Source organism: Paramisgurnus dabryanus, chromosome 17 (assembly GCF_030506205.2).
Source record: "Paramisgurnus dabryanus chromosome 17, PD_genome_1.1, whole genome shotgun sequence".
Taxonomy (NCBI): Eukaryota; Metazoa; Chordata; class Actinopteri; order Cypriniformes; family Cobitidae; genus Paramisgurnus; species Paramisgurnus dabryanus.
Genome location: NC_133353.1, coordinates 10,636,134 through 10,651,913, shown reverse-complemented (window position 1 = coordinate 10,651,913; position 15,780 = coordinate 10,636,134). Strand labels below are relative to the sequence as shown.

General features: G+C 38.8%; 1 protein-coding gene across 1 annotated transcript; it reads right to left on the bottom strand.

The window, feature by feature from the left end:
* Positions 1-1,859: 1,859 nt before the first annotated feature.
* Positions 1,860-14,597, bottom strand: ccdc6a (coiled-coil domain containing 6a). The gene is made up of 9 exons (XM_065297380.2): positions 14,173-14,597; positions 12,893-13,042; positions 11,668-11,796; positions 9,943-10,046; positions 9,665-9,825; positions 8,217-8,373; positions 6,737-6,837; positions 6,358-6,479; positions 1,860-3,068 (listed from the first exon to the last, which is right to left on the bottom strand). The coding sequence occupies exons 1-9, from the start codon at positions 14,464-14,466 to the stop codon at positions 2,889-2,891; spliced, it is 1,398 nt and encodes a 465-aa protein (XP_065153452.1). The 5' UTR covers positions 14,467-14,597; the 3' UTR covers positions 1,860-2,888.
* Between the last annotated feature and the right edge of the window lie 1,183 nt (positions 14,598-15,780).

The window sequence follows — 15,780 nt, the reverse complement described above, 5'->3', positions numbered from 1 at the left end:
TCGTGGAGACTGGTCTTGCCAGGTGACCTTGGAAGAACAAACTCAGAAGGTCGCGAGAACACAGAACGCACTTGTGAGAATTGAGATGTGTGCGATCTTCCTGCTGGTCACCTGACCTCCCCAGATATCAGCGCGCAAGTCTGCACTCGATGCATCCTCGATATCAAGAACTAGGGATGCACCGATAGGATTTTTTGGGGCCGATACCGATTTAAACAGACAACTTCTGGCCGATACCGATGCCGATACCGATATTAAACACTTGTATACAATGCTATACAGTTGGTCTATTTGCTAGTTTATTTCTGCATCAAATTATTTTTACTGAACATGGATTGGATCTAATTAACATTCAACTGACCAACATAATAAGAGAGACACAAATTAAGGTAAAACAAATATAATAAGACAGCATGACAACCTCCAAAGGTGGTTTTTGCTATTCAGCATTTATTTTATTAATAACATTAACTCGTTTTTTACATATAATGGATTTCTTTGGGTTTCAAATTCATCAAAAATCGGTCGATAAATATCGGCGGCCGATACATCGGTGCATCACTATCAAGAACACATCCGGGTATTTTCACGCGTCCTCTGCACTTGCTTTCTTGAGAATTGGAACTGAACTTCGAATGTTAATGATGACGTAGAGCGAGAACACAAGATCGCTGAAGAACGCATATTGAGAAACAGCTAATGTCTACTGAAACAGGAAGTTAGTGCAGGGCATATTGTCATTTAAAAAGTGGAGTTGCTGTCCACAACTGATGTTTATGTTGTCATTTTGTGTATTGGCCACCAGTTGTGTGATTGCAGTACCAGTTTTAGCCACAAGTTTTGTGATTGCAATACCAGTTTTGGCCACAATCCTACATACTGTTCCTTTAAGGCTAAGCTATTCATACTAAGTTTTTAGTTTATATAGTTTTTAGATATTAGTTTTTTAATGTAATATTAAAGTGTTTATTATAAACAATTTATCTGTGAAAGTAAAAAACTTCAGTTAAATCTGAAAAATCAGCGCTCTTGTGGAGATCATTCTATGATGATGTCAGCTAGTCAGCTTGGGCGGGAGCATCTGTTAACTCCACCCCTCCATCTGTTTCTCCATTTCTGAATGTACTTTTCTACACCCATTTAAAAAACTGTGAAAAATAAAAGCCACACCCACTATTTTCATCACGTGACATTCCATTTCACTGAAAAACATGTCACACGAAAGTTAATTGCAAATTCTGGTTCACGGGTACTTTAACCCCTTTCTACATAACTTAAAAAGCACATATTTAATTACTAAAAATTTTTATTTTGTATATTTGCCATTTTCCACATACCAACATTTTTGTAGCTCCAGACTTCACTCTTCTTGAAACGCACGGATTTGAAAAGCTCTTGGTCCCTGATTGGCCAGCAAATCTGTACGTTGTGATTGGTCGGAATCTGATGTCAGCCGGAAACGTGACGCTTCTTACCATGTTTGAAAGATTCGTGCACAATGCAATGCTAACAGGAGTTAACTTACAGGCTGCGAGTCCGAAGCCGGAAAGAATTATGATAATTTCGGTCTTGTCTACATCACCAATCTCAGGAAGTAAATTGTTGCCTACAATCCGTGTGTTTTTTATAGTACAAGAAATTAGATTAATGTTGGAGACCTTTAAGTATGAGTAACTCCTATAACTTAGAGATATAGCATTGTTTACTTTGGGGTATGTACCTTTTGCATATTGTTAACATGTACTAATACACACTTGCAAACCAAAGGAAATTTAAAAACGTGAATCGGACAATAGGTGCTCTTTAAGTCCAATCACGCTCACACACATTTAAAAATCGAAACAAACAAACAAAAACACTTTTTTACTTTTTGTACAAGCATTTAATCATGTTGAGTTTATTTTTCAACAGTACCTTGGTTTTGTTGCATCATGTTGGTTCATGTTTAGTTATACTACACTGGCATTAAGCAAATTTCGCCATCTGAATAAGCATTCAAAGCTCTCCTTTTACAGCGAGGGCTCTGAGAGAGGTTGGTCTGCTGATCAGAAACCAGTATTTACTTTGTTTTTGTAGTGAGTCATGTTTGGATTCTAGCAGGGAGAGACTGGTCCCCGACCAGCAGTCGTGGGAAACCTCTATGGCTGTGCAGACACACACAAACACCCGCACACACAAACACTATAATCCCACTATAATACACACGCAGAGGCAACAAGTGCTGTTTCAGTACATTTCAGTCTGTCTTTACCATTTACATGCTGCCAACAAGAGCCACGCACACATCTGTTTTACAAACAATAACATCCTAAAACAAATGAAAAATAAATGTAAATTGCCTCCCCAATGGCAAATGTGCTGGGATTCAGATCTTTCGCTTTTAACCTTTGCAGAGATGCTCTCCAATGAGAGGAAAAGTTTATCCAATTAAGTATTTACTCATTTTATGGTAATGTTTGATTATTTTAAACAGTCAATCAGTTAAAACAGTTTATTTAATAGGGGTGGGAGAAAGACTAAAAACTTTCCACAAACAAAATTGAGACACACTCAGGCAACATACTTGACAACCCTGTTAAACGATCTTTTAGACCTTCATCAAACCATTCTGGAACCAACTTGATCAATTTACATGAACACAGTAAGAATAACGTAATTTAACGGCATGGGGCTGGTTATGGGGTCTGTTGGCCAAACATCTACACGTTCTGCCTTTTCACATTCCCAAGTCCCTTCGCTTCCCAGTTCAGCTGTCCCAGTTCACAAATTCAACTTCCATAACACTTCCAACGTTTGCCCAGTGGAAGATCACCGAGTTGTTGTCACTGCAAGTAGTAGTGTAGCCTAGCTTAAAGTAGCCTAGCTTACGGTAGCGCACGTTGCATGCATTAAGGCTGAGAGTGGAGGTTATGTGATGTCACGGAGTGGGAGGAGCCAGACTGAACCATCGGCTGTGCGGGTGGCGGTGGAGGATGAGGGTGTTGTGCCCCAGAGTGTGTGTTGGGGGAAGGAGGTGGCGTTGGACGCTTGAACTTATCTGGGCTGGTGCTTCTCCTTGGGGATGGCCTCTGTAAAAAAAAAGTAAAAATAAATAAACGCACATTAAAACCAAGACATTTATTGCATGCTACTGCAATACACCAAGCTGATTTGCGAACCCACGCATGACCTGAAGCTTAACCATGTGGTTTGAGTCATACTGTAGGTAGCTCAAGCATTTTAAACAGCCGAAAATGTCCAACATAGCTCTTAGTTTTGAGTGTTTCATCTTTAACATTGAATTCTGTTGTCATATGAGTGAGACCATTGTAACCACTTGCATTGAGATATTTCAATTGAAACCAAATAAGATCAGTTTCAGATTCTTTGTGCATGATGCCTTGAAGGTGTGATCTCTGAAAACCAAATGTGGTCTCGGTGGGAAGTCCACTGTGAATCGTAGAGAGTTGTTTTCCCGGGCATTCACGGTGCACACACAGGGGCTATCTTTATTCAGGATATTGGCCTTACGCAAGCAAAGCATAAAAGTGCAAATGTGACCTATCTAGCATATCTGAATGTTTTGTTAATGACCGAAGGTTTGGCTTTTGGTTATCAAAGTAAGCTTTCATAGCACTGCAGGACGTGACAAAACAAGACAAAACAAGTTGTTAAAACAAAACAAGTCACTCTACTTTAGCCACGAGGTTCACATAATCCAACTCGATCAAAAGGGAATCAAAAAACAGAACTAACAAAATGTTATTTTTAGAAAGCTTAAGATGGTCACAAGTCTAGTGAGAAATTGACTTTGATGGCATTTGAGTGGTTTGATAATATTCAAACTATATCTGTTAGAAAATATGTGACTGGATCTGTTAGGAGCAGTGGTTATCAGACTTTTTACATCAAGTTCGCGTAATGCAATTTTCATCATTAGAAGACTGCACGCGTACTGTACATGCACCACCCTGATTTTTGAAACCCTGCGTACATTGTGCGACCTACGCCTACATTCACCTTCAGGAGAATGTAGTCATGTAGCCCAAGAGATGCATTGTATTAGGTTCACAATGCACATTTTTCTAACATCTGTGTATATGTATGAGTCAAATAAAATATACTTTGCAAGGCTGTGTGTTCGACCATGCGTGTACGTTAGCGTACACATATAAAAACAGACTATACTGCGGGCTTAATGCCGCCTTTCCACTGTTCACAACATTATGACACCCAAATTTAAATTTGTGATGAATTTGTAATGAAATTTGGGTTTAATCGTAAAGCCGAGCAGCTCATTCCAGCGCAAGAGCTCAGCCTTCATTCTAATATTTCTCATAGTGGAATAAATAAATTAATGCAAATGAATTAAACAATAAACAACCATGCATATGACAAAGACTGATGATATATTTTTTTAAAGGAACATATGAAGACGAGATAAAAAAAAACAAATATTAGATTCATAATTATAATTTAAGAGTAATCAATCGTTTTCTAAATCAATCAAAATCAAAAGTGTTACTGATAAAGTAAAAAAAGATTAATAATTTTTACATCGCAACGTTTTGATTGGAATACACTGAAATGCATCACTTCCGGGCAACGTATCGCATGCGATGTAGTCATACAAGTTAACATTTTTCAATGCATCCAAAGCTAACATTGCATCAATCGGCACCCCACGCAGCAAGTTTACGACTCTCCATAGGGAATGAATGTCTTCTGGTTTATGGGACGTTGTTTGTTGTGTACGGTGGAAAGGCGACTTACTCATCTACAACTATGCACAGTTAAAAAAAATGACCCAGTTAAATTCCTGAAAAGATTTTTTGGCACTTAGACAATTACACAGTTTGAACATTGACACTGCACTGTGCTTACATACATGTAAATAAAAACTTAAGATTAATGATTAAATTAAAATGTAAACACAAGATACTGTGCTTAAATGTAAAAAAACCTGTCCTTAAAGATTAAATAAAAATGTATTGCACTTAAAATGTATGTACTTCGAAGTATTTTAATTTTTGGAAACACTGTACAATAAGGTTGTATTTATTAACAATAATTTTTTATGCATTAGATAACATTAAATATCAATGAACAATACTTCTACAGCATTTATTAATATTAGTATATTTTAGCATTTACTAATATATTATAAAAATTAAACATTAGTTAATGTACCACAAACAAACATGAATTTTTAAATAGTTGATTTATTGACTAATGTCTACTAATACAACCTAATTGTAAAGTGATACCAAATCTTAAAACCCTTTTGTAATTAATTAATGAATTAATGCTTAATTGTAATTAATAATGCTTATACTATTATTTTTACATTTTGTCATCATTTACTATATGCCACAAAGTAAACCATCAGACTGAACTAACTCAGACTCATATGTTTCTGTAAACAAAGTTGTGCTCTATTAAACTTGTAGGTTGCATATATAAATGGTGATAATATGACACATGAGATTAGTGGGGGCATTTATTGATTAATAAACTCCACAGCAACCTTTGCTCCCTGAATTTGAAGTGGATACTGAAACAATACATTTATATTAAAGGTACTGCCTTTACAATTCCTTTTGCTTAGTTGTTTTGGCAAAGCATCTGTCAGTTTCAAATATTTATTTTCTAGCATCACTATAACGCACAATCCTATTGAAGTGTGACCCAAAACAAGTCACTCAAAACCAGACAGCAAATAACAAAAATGTTATAAAACAGAAATTAAATTATGTCCAATGTTAAAGAATCCCGTATACAAACACATCTTTTTAGTAATTTCTAAACCACTTTAACTGTTCATTTAACCATTACTGAGTACTTGGATGTTTAATTCTGAGAGAAGGGGTTGCACCATGTACATTAAATAGTGAATCAGTAATCGTACAAAACATGTCATAACGATTCAAAACATCACGTACTGTAGTCGGTTTCGAAATATCCCGGTCCAAAGTGACATAAAAAGGTGAAGGAATATACATTTCTAAAAGTAACATCCGGTTTACAACCAAAGTGACCTTTGTGATGCTTTCACATAGCTTTGCGTATAAGAAAAAGTTTGGGGATTGAGTAAATGTGAAAAGACAATTCTTCGAGTCACAGCAAAATCAGTGAGGTAGATTTTCTGTTGAGGGACTTTCAGCTATTGCATCATCCAACAGGTCACAATGCAATGTAACCTGGATGAGTCAATGATTGTGCCACTCAAAGCATTTTGCTTTAATACAAAGCAACCTTATCAAAATAAAACAAAAGTTGTTCATAAAGTCAGCTATGAGCTTGTTCAGACAACATGTGTGTGTGTGCAAGAGAGAAAGAGAAACAGATAAGCTAGATTTAAATGTAGTGTTCACGCACCTGTACAGCGTGTGAGGGTCCCGGGTGGATGTGTAGCCCAGGTGATGTGTAGTGGGGAAGCGGTCCTCGGCTCAGCGTGGCCGGAGGAGTGAAACCAACAGTGTGACTAGCGTACGACAAACCTGGTATAAAAAAAGGAGACAATCAGTTTTAATTCTGAAAGCAAGCATGGTTTAGATAAACTAGGTCTGATTTTATCAGAGCATATCATAATAACAGTGATAAATGATCTATACTAATACACATTGCTCTCTGCAGCCAAAAAGGACTTTAAGCTATGAAGTGCTTATTAAAATGTCAATGCTATAAGCAGTGACAGCAGCTCATCCTTTTATCATAGATTCTTGATATCTTCAAAGCTAACTGTACTGACACGTACCAGGGGAGATTGGCCGGCTTGAGGAGGGAGAGGGAGTGTAGGGGATCGGGCTGGACACCGTACGAGCTCTCAGTCCCTGAGCAGACATTTCATTAAAATATCTAGAGAGAGAGAGAAAAGAGGAGAGAAAGAAAACAAATGTATCTAACATTGCCAAGACTTTATTTATTAGTTTTAATAGTATAACATTTTAATAGTATAACAGCTCTCAGTAATTCTTTCTTATTAAGAATATACAGCGGCAAGTAATAGTAGTTGTAAAAATATATGTTTAATACCATGCATGCTTAAATTTCAGGATATGAACAAAACCAGGTTACACTGGGTCACAATGATTAGCTGAATACTAAAGGCGTGACAAGATACTTTGCCACAAGATCACGGATATTAAAGAGGACTTTTTTAAGATGTAAAAATAATCTTTGGTGTCCCGGGATTAAATTTGTGATATTTTAGCTGAAAATACCATAAAGATAATTTATTATAGCATGTTAAAATCGACACTTTGTAGGTGTGAGCAAAAATATGCCATTTTAGGTGTGTCCTTTTAAATGCTAATGAGCTGATCTCTGCACTAAATAGCAGTACCCTGGTAGGATAGTGCAGATTAAGGGGTGGTATTTTCCCCTTCTGACATCACAAGGGGGCCAAATTTCAATGACCAATTAACGTGTGGAGCACCTCAGCAGTATAAACCCTCCCTCTGCGTTTACATGATTTAATGTCTGTATGTTCATGCTCAAGAATTATAGAGCCTGTATCATTTCAACTGTAAAGAAGTGACCAAATATTTAAGATTAAGTGGATTTAAATGTTGTTTGGCCAAAAGAAAGCATTTCCACAATGTAAAATGAAGTAATAACAATCGCCAGGCCGTTGACGCCCTCTGCAGGAATTTGGTATAATACAATGTTGTTTTTATTAGATATATTTTAATGGTTTTGTTGAATAAACCATGTGTTTACTTTGGTTTTATAATTGAGGATTTCTTGAAAATTTGTGAGCCTAATCTCATTTCTTGTCTGGAGGAGTCATTGTCTCGTCACACACCTACTGAATACTACGGTCTTATTGGACGCTCTTGTTTGCAGAATAAATGAATCATGGTTAACCATGAACAATACATTTGTCCCATGTAATCTGTAAACCAATGACTCCGAATGATGCTACTTCCATGCTGCTAGGTGTCAGCTAATCAAACAAAAAAATTAGAGAGTGCACCATTAACCTTTTTTGTTGTTTGCACCATAATACTTAATTCTGTGTAATGGGAACCTGTTGTACACAAGTGTGGACAATTAGACTGCTTCATGTTTAAAGAAAAATATTTTGTATTATATTTATTGGCTCTTCCTAACATCAAAATAGCTAGAGGAAATCTGAAAAAAGAAAAACCAAAGCTTGGGTCTTATGAGGTTAAGGCAAACCTGTCTGGTTACTGACTAACAGGATTCAAGCATTAGATACAGGTAATATTTACCTCTCGTCGTCCATCTCCAGGCTGCTCTCACTTTCTGACAGTTGTCTGCACAGTGCCTCTCTTCTCTCCATCTCTCTCTGGAGTTTCCTTTGCAGTCGAATGTTCTCTTCCCTCATCTGCCTTTCCTCCTCAATATACTGAGCCCGTTTCTCTGTGTCTAAAGGGAATATTAGAATAAGGAGAAAAACATAGAAATACAAAGTTTTAAGAATTTTTATAATCTTCAAAACATTTAAATCTAAAGGTCCATGGTTATATGCCTCTGGATGAATTTCTTAGTGTGATTGAACAGCAAATTAAAATCGACCAAAAAGGTGCCAGCCATACCAGATGGCACCTCATGAAGTATATTAAGAGAATCCGACTGGATCACAGCCAAACCAAGGGTGCTGATACTATAACACCATGTGTGATACCATGCTGAAATAACACTAGTTAATGTGCTGGAAGATGAAAGTTCCATTGAGCTAAGGGTAATGTCAGTGCAGATGTCTCCCTCTTGTGGCCTTTACATACAAGCTACCACACACAACTCAAAATAGTTTGACAACATCTTTGAATTTATTCGAGCTAACTATTACTTTAATAACTTCTTTTTTCCTTTTAAAAGCCATGCCAGCTTCTAAGGTTATATTCATGGCAAGAATTCTAAGAGTCTAATTATATAAATTAAGACTAGAAAAGATGTTTAACCTCCTAAGACCTGGGGCCTCATTTATAAAACTGTGCGTAGGATCCTTACTAAAAGTCTACGTATGCACAAAAGCCAAAAATGGCATATGCCAAAAAAATATTAAGACTTATAAAACAAAGCAATGTTCCCTTTATAAAACACAGATCACCTGCAAGTGTGTGTACATGAATCATCATCATTTCCCCCAATGCAAGCCCATTCTCCCATTAAGTTAGCTTTTTTATAGATCACAACCTTTGCGTGGCAACTGACATATGCACAAAACGGGGCTGGAAGCGTGCGTACGCCAGTTCCCACGCAAAGGTTGTAATCTATAAAAAAACAAACTTAATGGGAGAATGGGCGATATGAGGATGATTCATGTACACACACTTGCAGGTGATCTGTGATTTATAATGCACGCTGTTTATGTGCACCGAACGCCTTGCGTTTTTTTGCGGCCGGCCGCAGCACGCGCTTTTGAAAGAGCACTGAGGGCAGAAAAGCTCACAACATCATTCACGTCTTTCCATTGTTCAATCAAATGAGGGGAGAGGCGGACCTTTCGTTGTGGTGACAACGAAATCCTGTGTGTTTGTGCACCTCTCACCCTCCATCAAGGTCAGAGCAAGTGTCCCCTTTTTAAAGTTTCTGCTAATATGACAATTAACAGCTAAAGTGCACTCATGCTTCAATTTTTGATTGACAAAACAGTGAGCGTTTGGTGTGATTGGCCCCTAAGAATGCAGGTGTGCATAGTAAAAGAAACACTCACGCTGTAGTTCTGTAGTGCGGAGGCTGCGTTTCAGTCTCTCCACTTCACTCTTCAGGAAGCGGATGTGCCGCATCATGTTTTCGGGAGAGTCGATCTCCATGGAAACTTCCCTGGGAGAGGGCGGGGCTGACACTGGCTGATCAAGCTTCTCCTGCAGAATCCTGCCAATCAGAAGGGAGAGGTAAGGTCATGTGATCAGGTATCTCCAGCAACAGGACTGCTGTGCAGAATTACTGTCACTAAGAAGAAAGTTAAGATCACCTTACAGGTGACATTACCTTTTCTCTGCCTCCAGTTTGTCCATGCGTTTCCAAAGTCGGTTTACAAGTGCCTCCTGCTCCTGTTCCAGAGTGTTCTCCAAATCAATCTTTTCACGTCGGAGCTGCACAAATTAATATCATAAGTACAAAAAAACAAAGTAACAATACAATGTGTGTGTGAGGACTTAATAATAAATACATTTTTAAGTTTTATTTATTAGTTTATTAATATTAACTCAAAATCAATCTTCTTAGTTTATTCAATTGTGTTTTGACATTAGATAAATAGGCGAAGAGTAGGCAGATGTTCAAACACATTCAACCACATGCTAGGGTTGTGCCCATAGCAATAGTATCGTGTATAGATGATCTTCAGACATATCGCCAATGATAGGCTTTCATGGCGATAGTCATGGCGATAGTTGGCAAATGGTTAGTATTATCATCATCATCGTCATAGTTTTACATTAACATGCACATTGCATGCTTTTGGGTTTGCATGAGAGTTTGTGGGCTTCACTTTACGCGGATAGCTTAAATGCGTTTCATGTGAGCTGAGGCAAACTATCCCTTTTTTTATATAACTCGCTGCATATTGGCGCCTCTCTCACTCTCGCGTACGTGCAGAGAGCTGCGCTCTGTCTGAAGTCAGATAGTAATCCTGTTTATGATATGCATTTCAAGGAGTTGTACAAATACATCCCTCATGTTTAAAATATGATTGCGTTTAAAATATGATCACGTTCCGCTGGACCGATGTGCACCACTGCTCGACACGTGTAGCCTTCTGCAACAGCACTAAACAAATGCATTGAATTGTTTGTATGTATGTGTGCACGCAGGTGCATGTTTTTACAGTCATTAAGTAATCAGAATTATGATTTTTCCCATAATTAGGCAGCCCTAGCTTGTTCTCGCTCCCTGGCACGCAAGAAATTTTAGAGCGCCTGGGCTTTGATGACGCGCTCGGATTAATGGCATCAGTTTTAAGAAGGTCACGGTCATAACGGTGTTGCTCTTGTTCTTTTTTGTCCACCAATCAAGTGACTTGTGATAATGAGTAAAAAATGTAATAAATAAATGAGTAAACTACTATCGTGTATCGCCGATCTCACAGGCTGACGACAGGACGATCTCAAAATGGGGCATATCGCCCAACACTACCACATGCCCGTTTACACCACTAAAGCAATCTGGTTGAAAGCGTTTTCGACTACCTCTGAATGAGGTCAAAAGTGGACGAGTTCAAGACACCTTGTTTACACCAGGCTTTAGCGTCGTCCACTTGTGATACCGATCGGCGAAAACGCATCTAAATACCAGGTGTAAACAGCCCCTCACTCTCAGCTGGTATATCTATTCCAGTTAAGGAGGGGTAGACTGGGTTCAAACTAAAATTACGAGCCCGGACCCCTGCCCTTGGACAGCACACCATATCATATTTTATTACATGTGAATGCGAACTCGTTAAAATGGGAATGATGTAGCGTAAAATTTTCAAAAATGCCTTTCAACAATAATTGTGTTACATTGTGTTGAACAAATTTTGAGGTTGTTTAAAAATAACCAGATTCAATCTGAACCGTTTGAAAACCCTTTAATCCGCCAGTATTGGTAGTTGTTAACAGAATATAAAAATTATCTGTTTATGTTAAGATATATGTGTTCAAAGTAATACACCCATTCAAGAATAACTGGTTTGAAGGTGGTCCAACTTTTCGGTAAGTTGTTCGGAGACGGTACCTGTTCCAGAGTGAGTTGTTTGGAGATGGTGTCATTCTCCAGTTTTTTTATCTTCTTCATCAGTTTATTGACCTGGAATTCCTGTTCCTGTTCCAAGTGCTGTTCCAACTCTGCCTTTTCGTGCTGGAGCTGAGTGTGAAAAAGCATAGAGAGATTAAGACGACATGAAGAAACACACTGCCACATCCACACGTCACATGCAGTCAAGCAGTCACGTGTCCGACATTGAGATCCTTACCAAACAACAAAAAAATAAATAAAGCAAACATGACTATAAACATGCATGCCTGTAAATAAATATATCTCAACACATTCCGATATATAAATATATGCACACACACACACACACCGTTGGTGTGTGACTACGCATGCTAATTTCACAACCTCCATTATTCATCCACAGAATACAACACCTACTAAACACACACACACACACACACACACACACACACACACACACACACTAAACAATGTCATCTGGTCTCTGCTGAGAAGAGAGAGATTCATCTAATGATCACATTACGTAAACAATCTCTCATGAGACTTATCCTATCTGTTGTTTAATTACATTTAATACAAGCCTCACAAAGGCAAGCCTTCGAAAAATAACATTAAGGTGTAATTTCCATCCAAGCATAAAGTAGCTTCTCTGGACATTCTAGGACGATCACGTTTCCAAGCCCAAACCTATCCGCTCTCTATCCGATCACCTTTCAATACTCTCTCATCTCTCACTGTGACCCAAAAGACTAGGGATCGACCGATATGGATTTTTCCGTGCCGATGCCGATTTTTGTTTCATCAGCCTTAGCCGATGACCGATACAGGCTGCCGATTTTCTTGAGCCGATACTGCTTTTGCTCACTCAATTTACATCATTAAAATGACAAAATGATGATGCCAAATGTTACAAGTCTCAATTTTAAAAAAGTTAAATTTATTGAACTTTAAAAAAACTATATTTAACAAATAGTAAAAACAGGTGAGGTTGCTATGGAACCATCTTTTGATGTTGTCAGGAAAGGTTGGTTGTTTTAGTCACATGACCTGAAATAGCTTACGGCTTCCAGCACTCTGTCCGTAAATAATGCCGGAAAAAATCGGCGAACACGGCAGCCACATATTGGCCGATGCCGATACACATAAAACTCGCAAATATCGGCTCTATATATCAGCTGGCCGATATATCGGTCTATCACTAAAAAAGACATTAATGGGCTCTCACCTGCATGAGTTTCCTGGACAAATCATTGGTGAGGAACTCTTCTTCTTTCTCATAGTTGACGGCGAGTGTCTCCTTTTCCTTCTGCAAAGCCTGGATCTTCTTAAATAGGGTGTTGGAGATGAACTCCTCTTCCTGTTCGGCACGTGCTTGCTGCAAAACGATAACACAAAACTGCTGGTTACTGGCCTTTAAAGCTTTTATTTTACATAATTAAACCACTAATGTCTGTGTTAATAATGCATTGACTATCATTATGTCCTAATTTCTATTGGCAAATGGAAATTATGAGAGTCTAAACAAAATACTGGTCTAGGCCGGTTGGTAGCATGGACAAGTTATGCCTAAATTTGATACTTTTCCAAATACAGATAGTGTTGCGACTGTGCAACTATCATCATAAATGAGTGATTTCTTCTTGCATTGTATCCTGCTGTAATAATGGCTCAGATTTAGTTTTGCATTTACTTTTTAATACACATACATATTTTAACTGAAAGCAGGCATGTGATTTTGGACCAGTATTGTGTACTTGTACTTAGTTTATGAAATCCTTCAGTATCCTATCCATTTCACGGTAAACAGTTGCACAAGTGAAAATCACACCCCAGATTTCCACATTAAAGTATGCACTGCAGTATTTTTCCACTGATATTTTAGCGTTGCCTCTTTGTCTAAATGCAGATGGCTTGAGTGAAAGACTGATTCACATACAGGATGTTGACGCATTGGAGCCAAAAAACCCAGTGTGCCAACAAACCACCCAGATGGAGGCCTTATAATAAATCAATAACGACGATCCCGTTCTTCAGCAACTGCCTAAATGCAAAGTACTTCACCTTCCGCATCAAAACCACGATAATAACAAACCATGTGGTGAATCAGTAAACGCTTTACGTAGTCAGTGAAGACACCCAAGTTCTTAAAAGCAAACATGTAGATAGATAAATATACACAAAACGAATGAAATGTTAGCTTTAACAACTAATATCAGCATTAAATGCGTTTCAATTTAGCTAGCATGCGAGACATGTTAGCACTGGTGCTATTAAACCGCTATCAGGCTTTTGTTGGCTAGTTATCATCTTTCACAGTTAGCTAGCAGGCTAGCATGAGCGAAACAAACCAAGTTAAACGCCCCCCCAAAATGTATCTTTTCAGTCAAAACAAGTCTAATTCAGACCCCGTGTGATTTAAAAGCGTCCCGAATGGATACGCAGGCCTTCGGGGTGTTGTCAGGTGCACCGGAGAGATTAACGGCAGGGAAACGCGGGCTGACTCACGATGGTGACGCTGGCTTTGCGCAAGTCGCGGTTCTCCTCCTGCAGCGCTTTGCACTTCAGTTTGAACGTCTCGAGCTCGATCTTCAGCACTTTGTTCTCCTGCTGCAGCGACGCCAGACGGTTCGTCAACTCCTCCAGTCGGGACTGCGAGATCACGATGCCCTGCGCTTTGCTGACGGCGTTTGTGGTAGTCGTAGTGGTGATAGAGGCGGCCGCGGAGGAGGACTGCGGGGTGGCCGAGCTGCTACTGCTGCCCGCGCCGTCCGTGTCGCTCTCGCTCGCGCTGTCCGCCATGGTGTCGCGCGCTCGTTGCCTGGTGCTCGAGCTCAGTTGAAGTGGCTTTCGGGAACTGGGAAGGATGAGGAGAGCGAATGTGGCTACACTGGAAAGGGGATCGGTCCAAGAAATGACTGGGCGTGCTGAAAACTCAGGACGATAGGGAGGGTGGCGCCGACCTGTGGTGGAGAGGACAGTGCGTTTGTTATTTTCTCTTTTCAGGTTGGGTTGCTGCTGTGTGTGCAAGAAACCTTATGAGTGATGAAGAGCTAAAGCCCTTATGAAATAAACATTTATTTTGCATTCGCTTTAAGGAAGAATATTTTAGTTTGAAGGACATCTAGTGTGCTCCAAAATATGGACCAAATTCACATTGGTAGCCATGTATTCAAATCTTACATCTCTCACATCTGTCAATACAGACAAACAATTTTTATGACATCATTCTGCACTCTCAGCTTTTCAGAAACTTTATGCTATTGGCTACTTTAAAGGTGGGAGAGCCCGCCCTAACCTCCTGTTTTAGCAGGAATTACGTCAACGCATTGAGCAAATCCCATCATCGTTAAATCAAAATCGAAGTATTTTGGTTTTTAGCTTTTAACAGGCCCTCAGATCCATCAATATGCACCAATGATTTTTATGACATCATTCTGCACTTCAGCTTCTCTTCATAGGCCCTGTTTACATTCTGCAGTTTAGCTTCTCCTCAGGCCCTGTTTACACCAGGTATGAAAAGACAGGTGTAAACATGGTGTAAAATTAGGGTGACCATACGTGCCATTCTTCCTAGACAAGATTTCGGTGCGTCTTCCGGAAGTCGCATTTGTTAAGACATTAAGACATACAATCGTAGTTTCATTCTTGCCTTAAAATGTAACAGTTGCTTCTCTGTTATAATAATAATAATAATCCTCTATGACGTATGCGGTTTAAAAAAAATCCCCTCCACACATGCTCAGTTTAAAAGAAATTTCCGCCTACATGAACACGCAAAAACACGTGATCACGCGCTGTCAATAGCATGCCAAAGTCACGGTTATAAAAATACCTGTCGGTGTGGACAAGGCCTTAGTTAAAATAACGTTGATGCATCAAGCAAATTTTAAGGCATTTAGGCAGTCAATTTTTAAGATGGAGTTCAGACAAATTAAATTTTTAATCCTGCTTTTTTGTTGCTTTAACTGCATGGTTTTACTACTACCGTATGTGCTTTAGGGTGACATTGGATAACACACACATATACACAATACACAGTTTAATTTTGCAGTTTAAGTGTTCATTGAGCTTCGCCTTAGCATTACGTAATATACACTAAGGTCATGTGTTTGA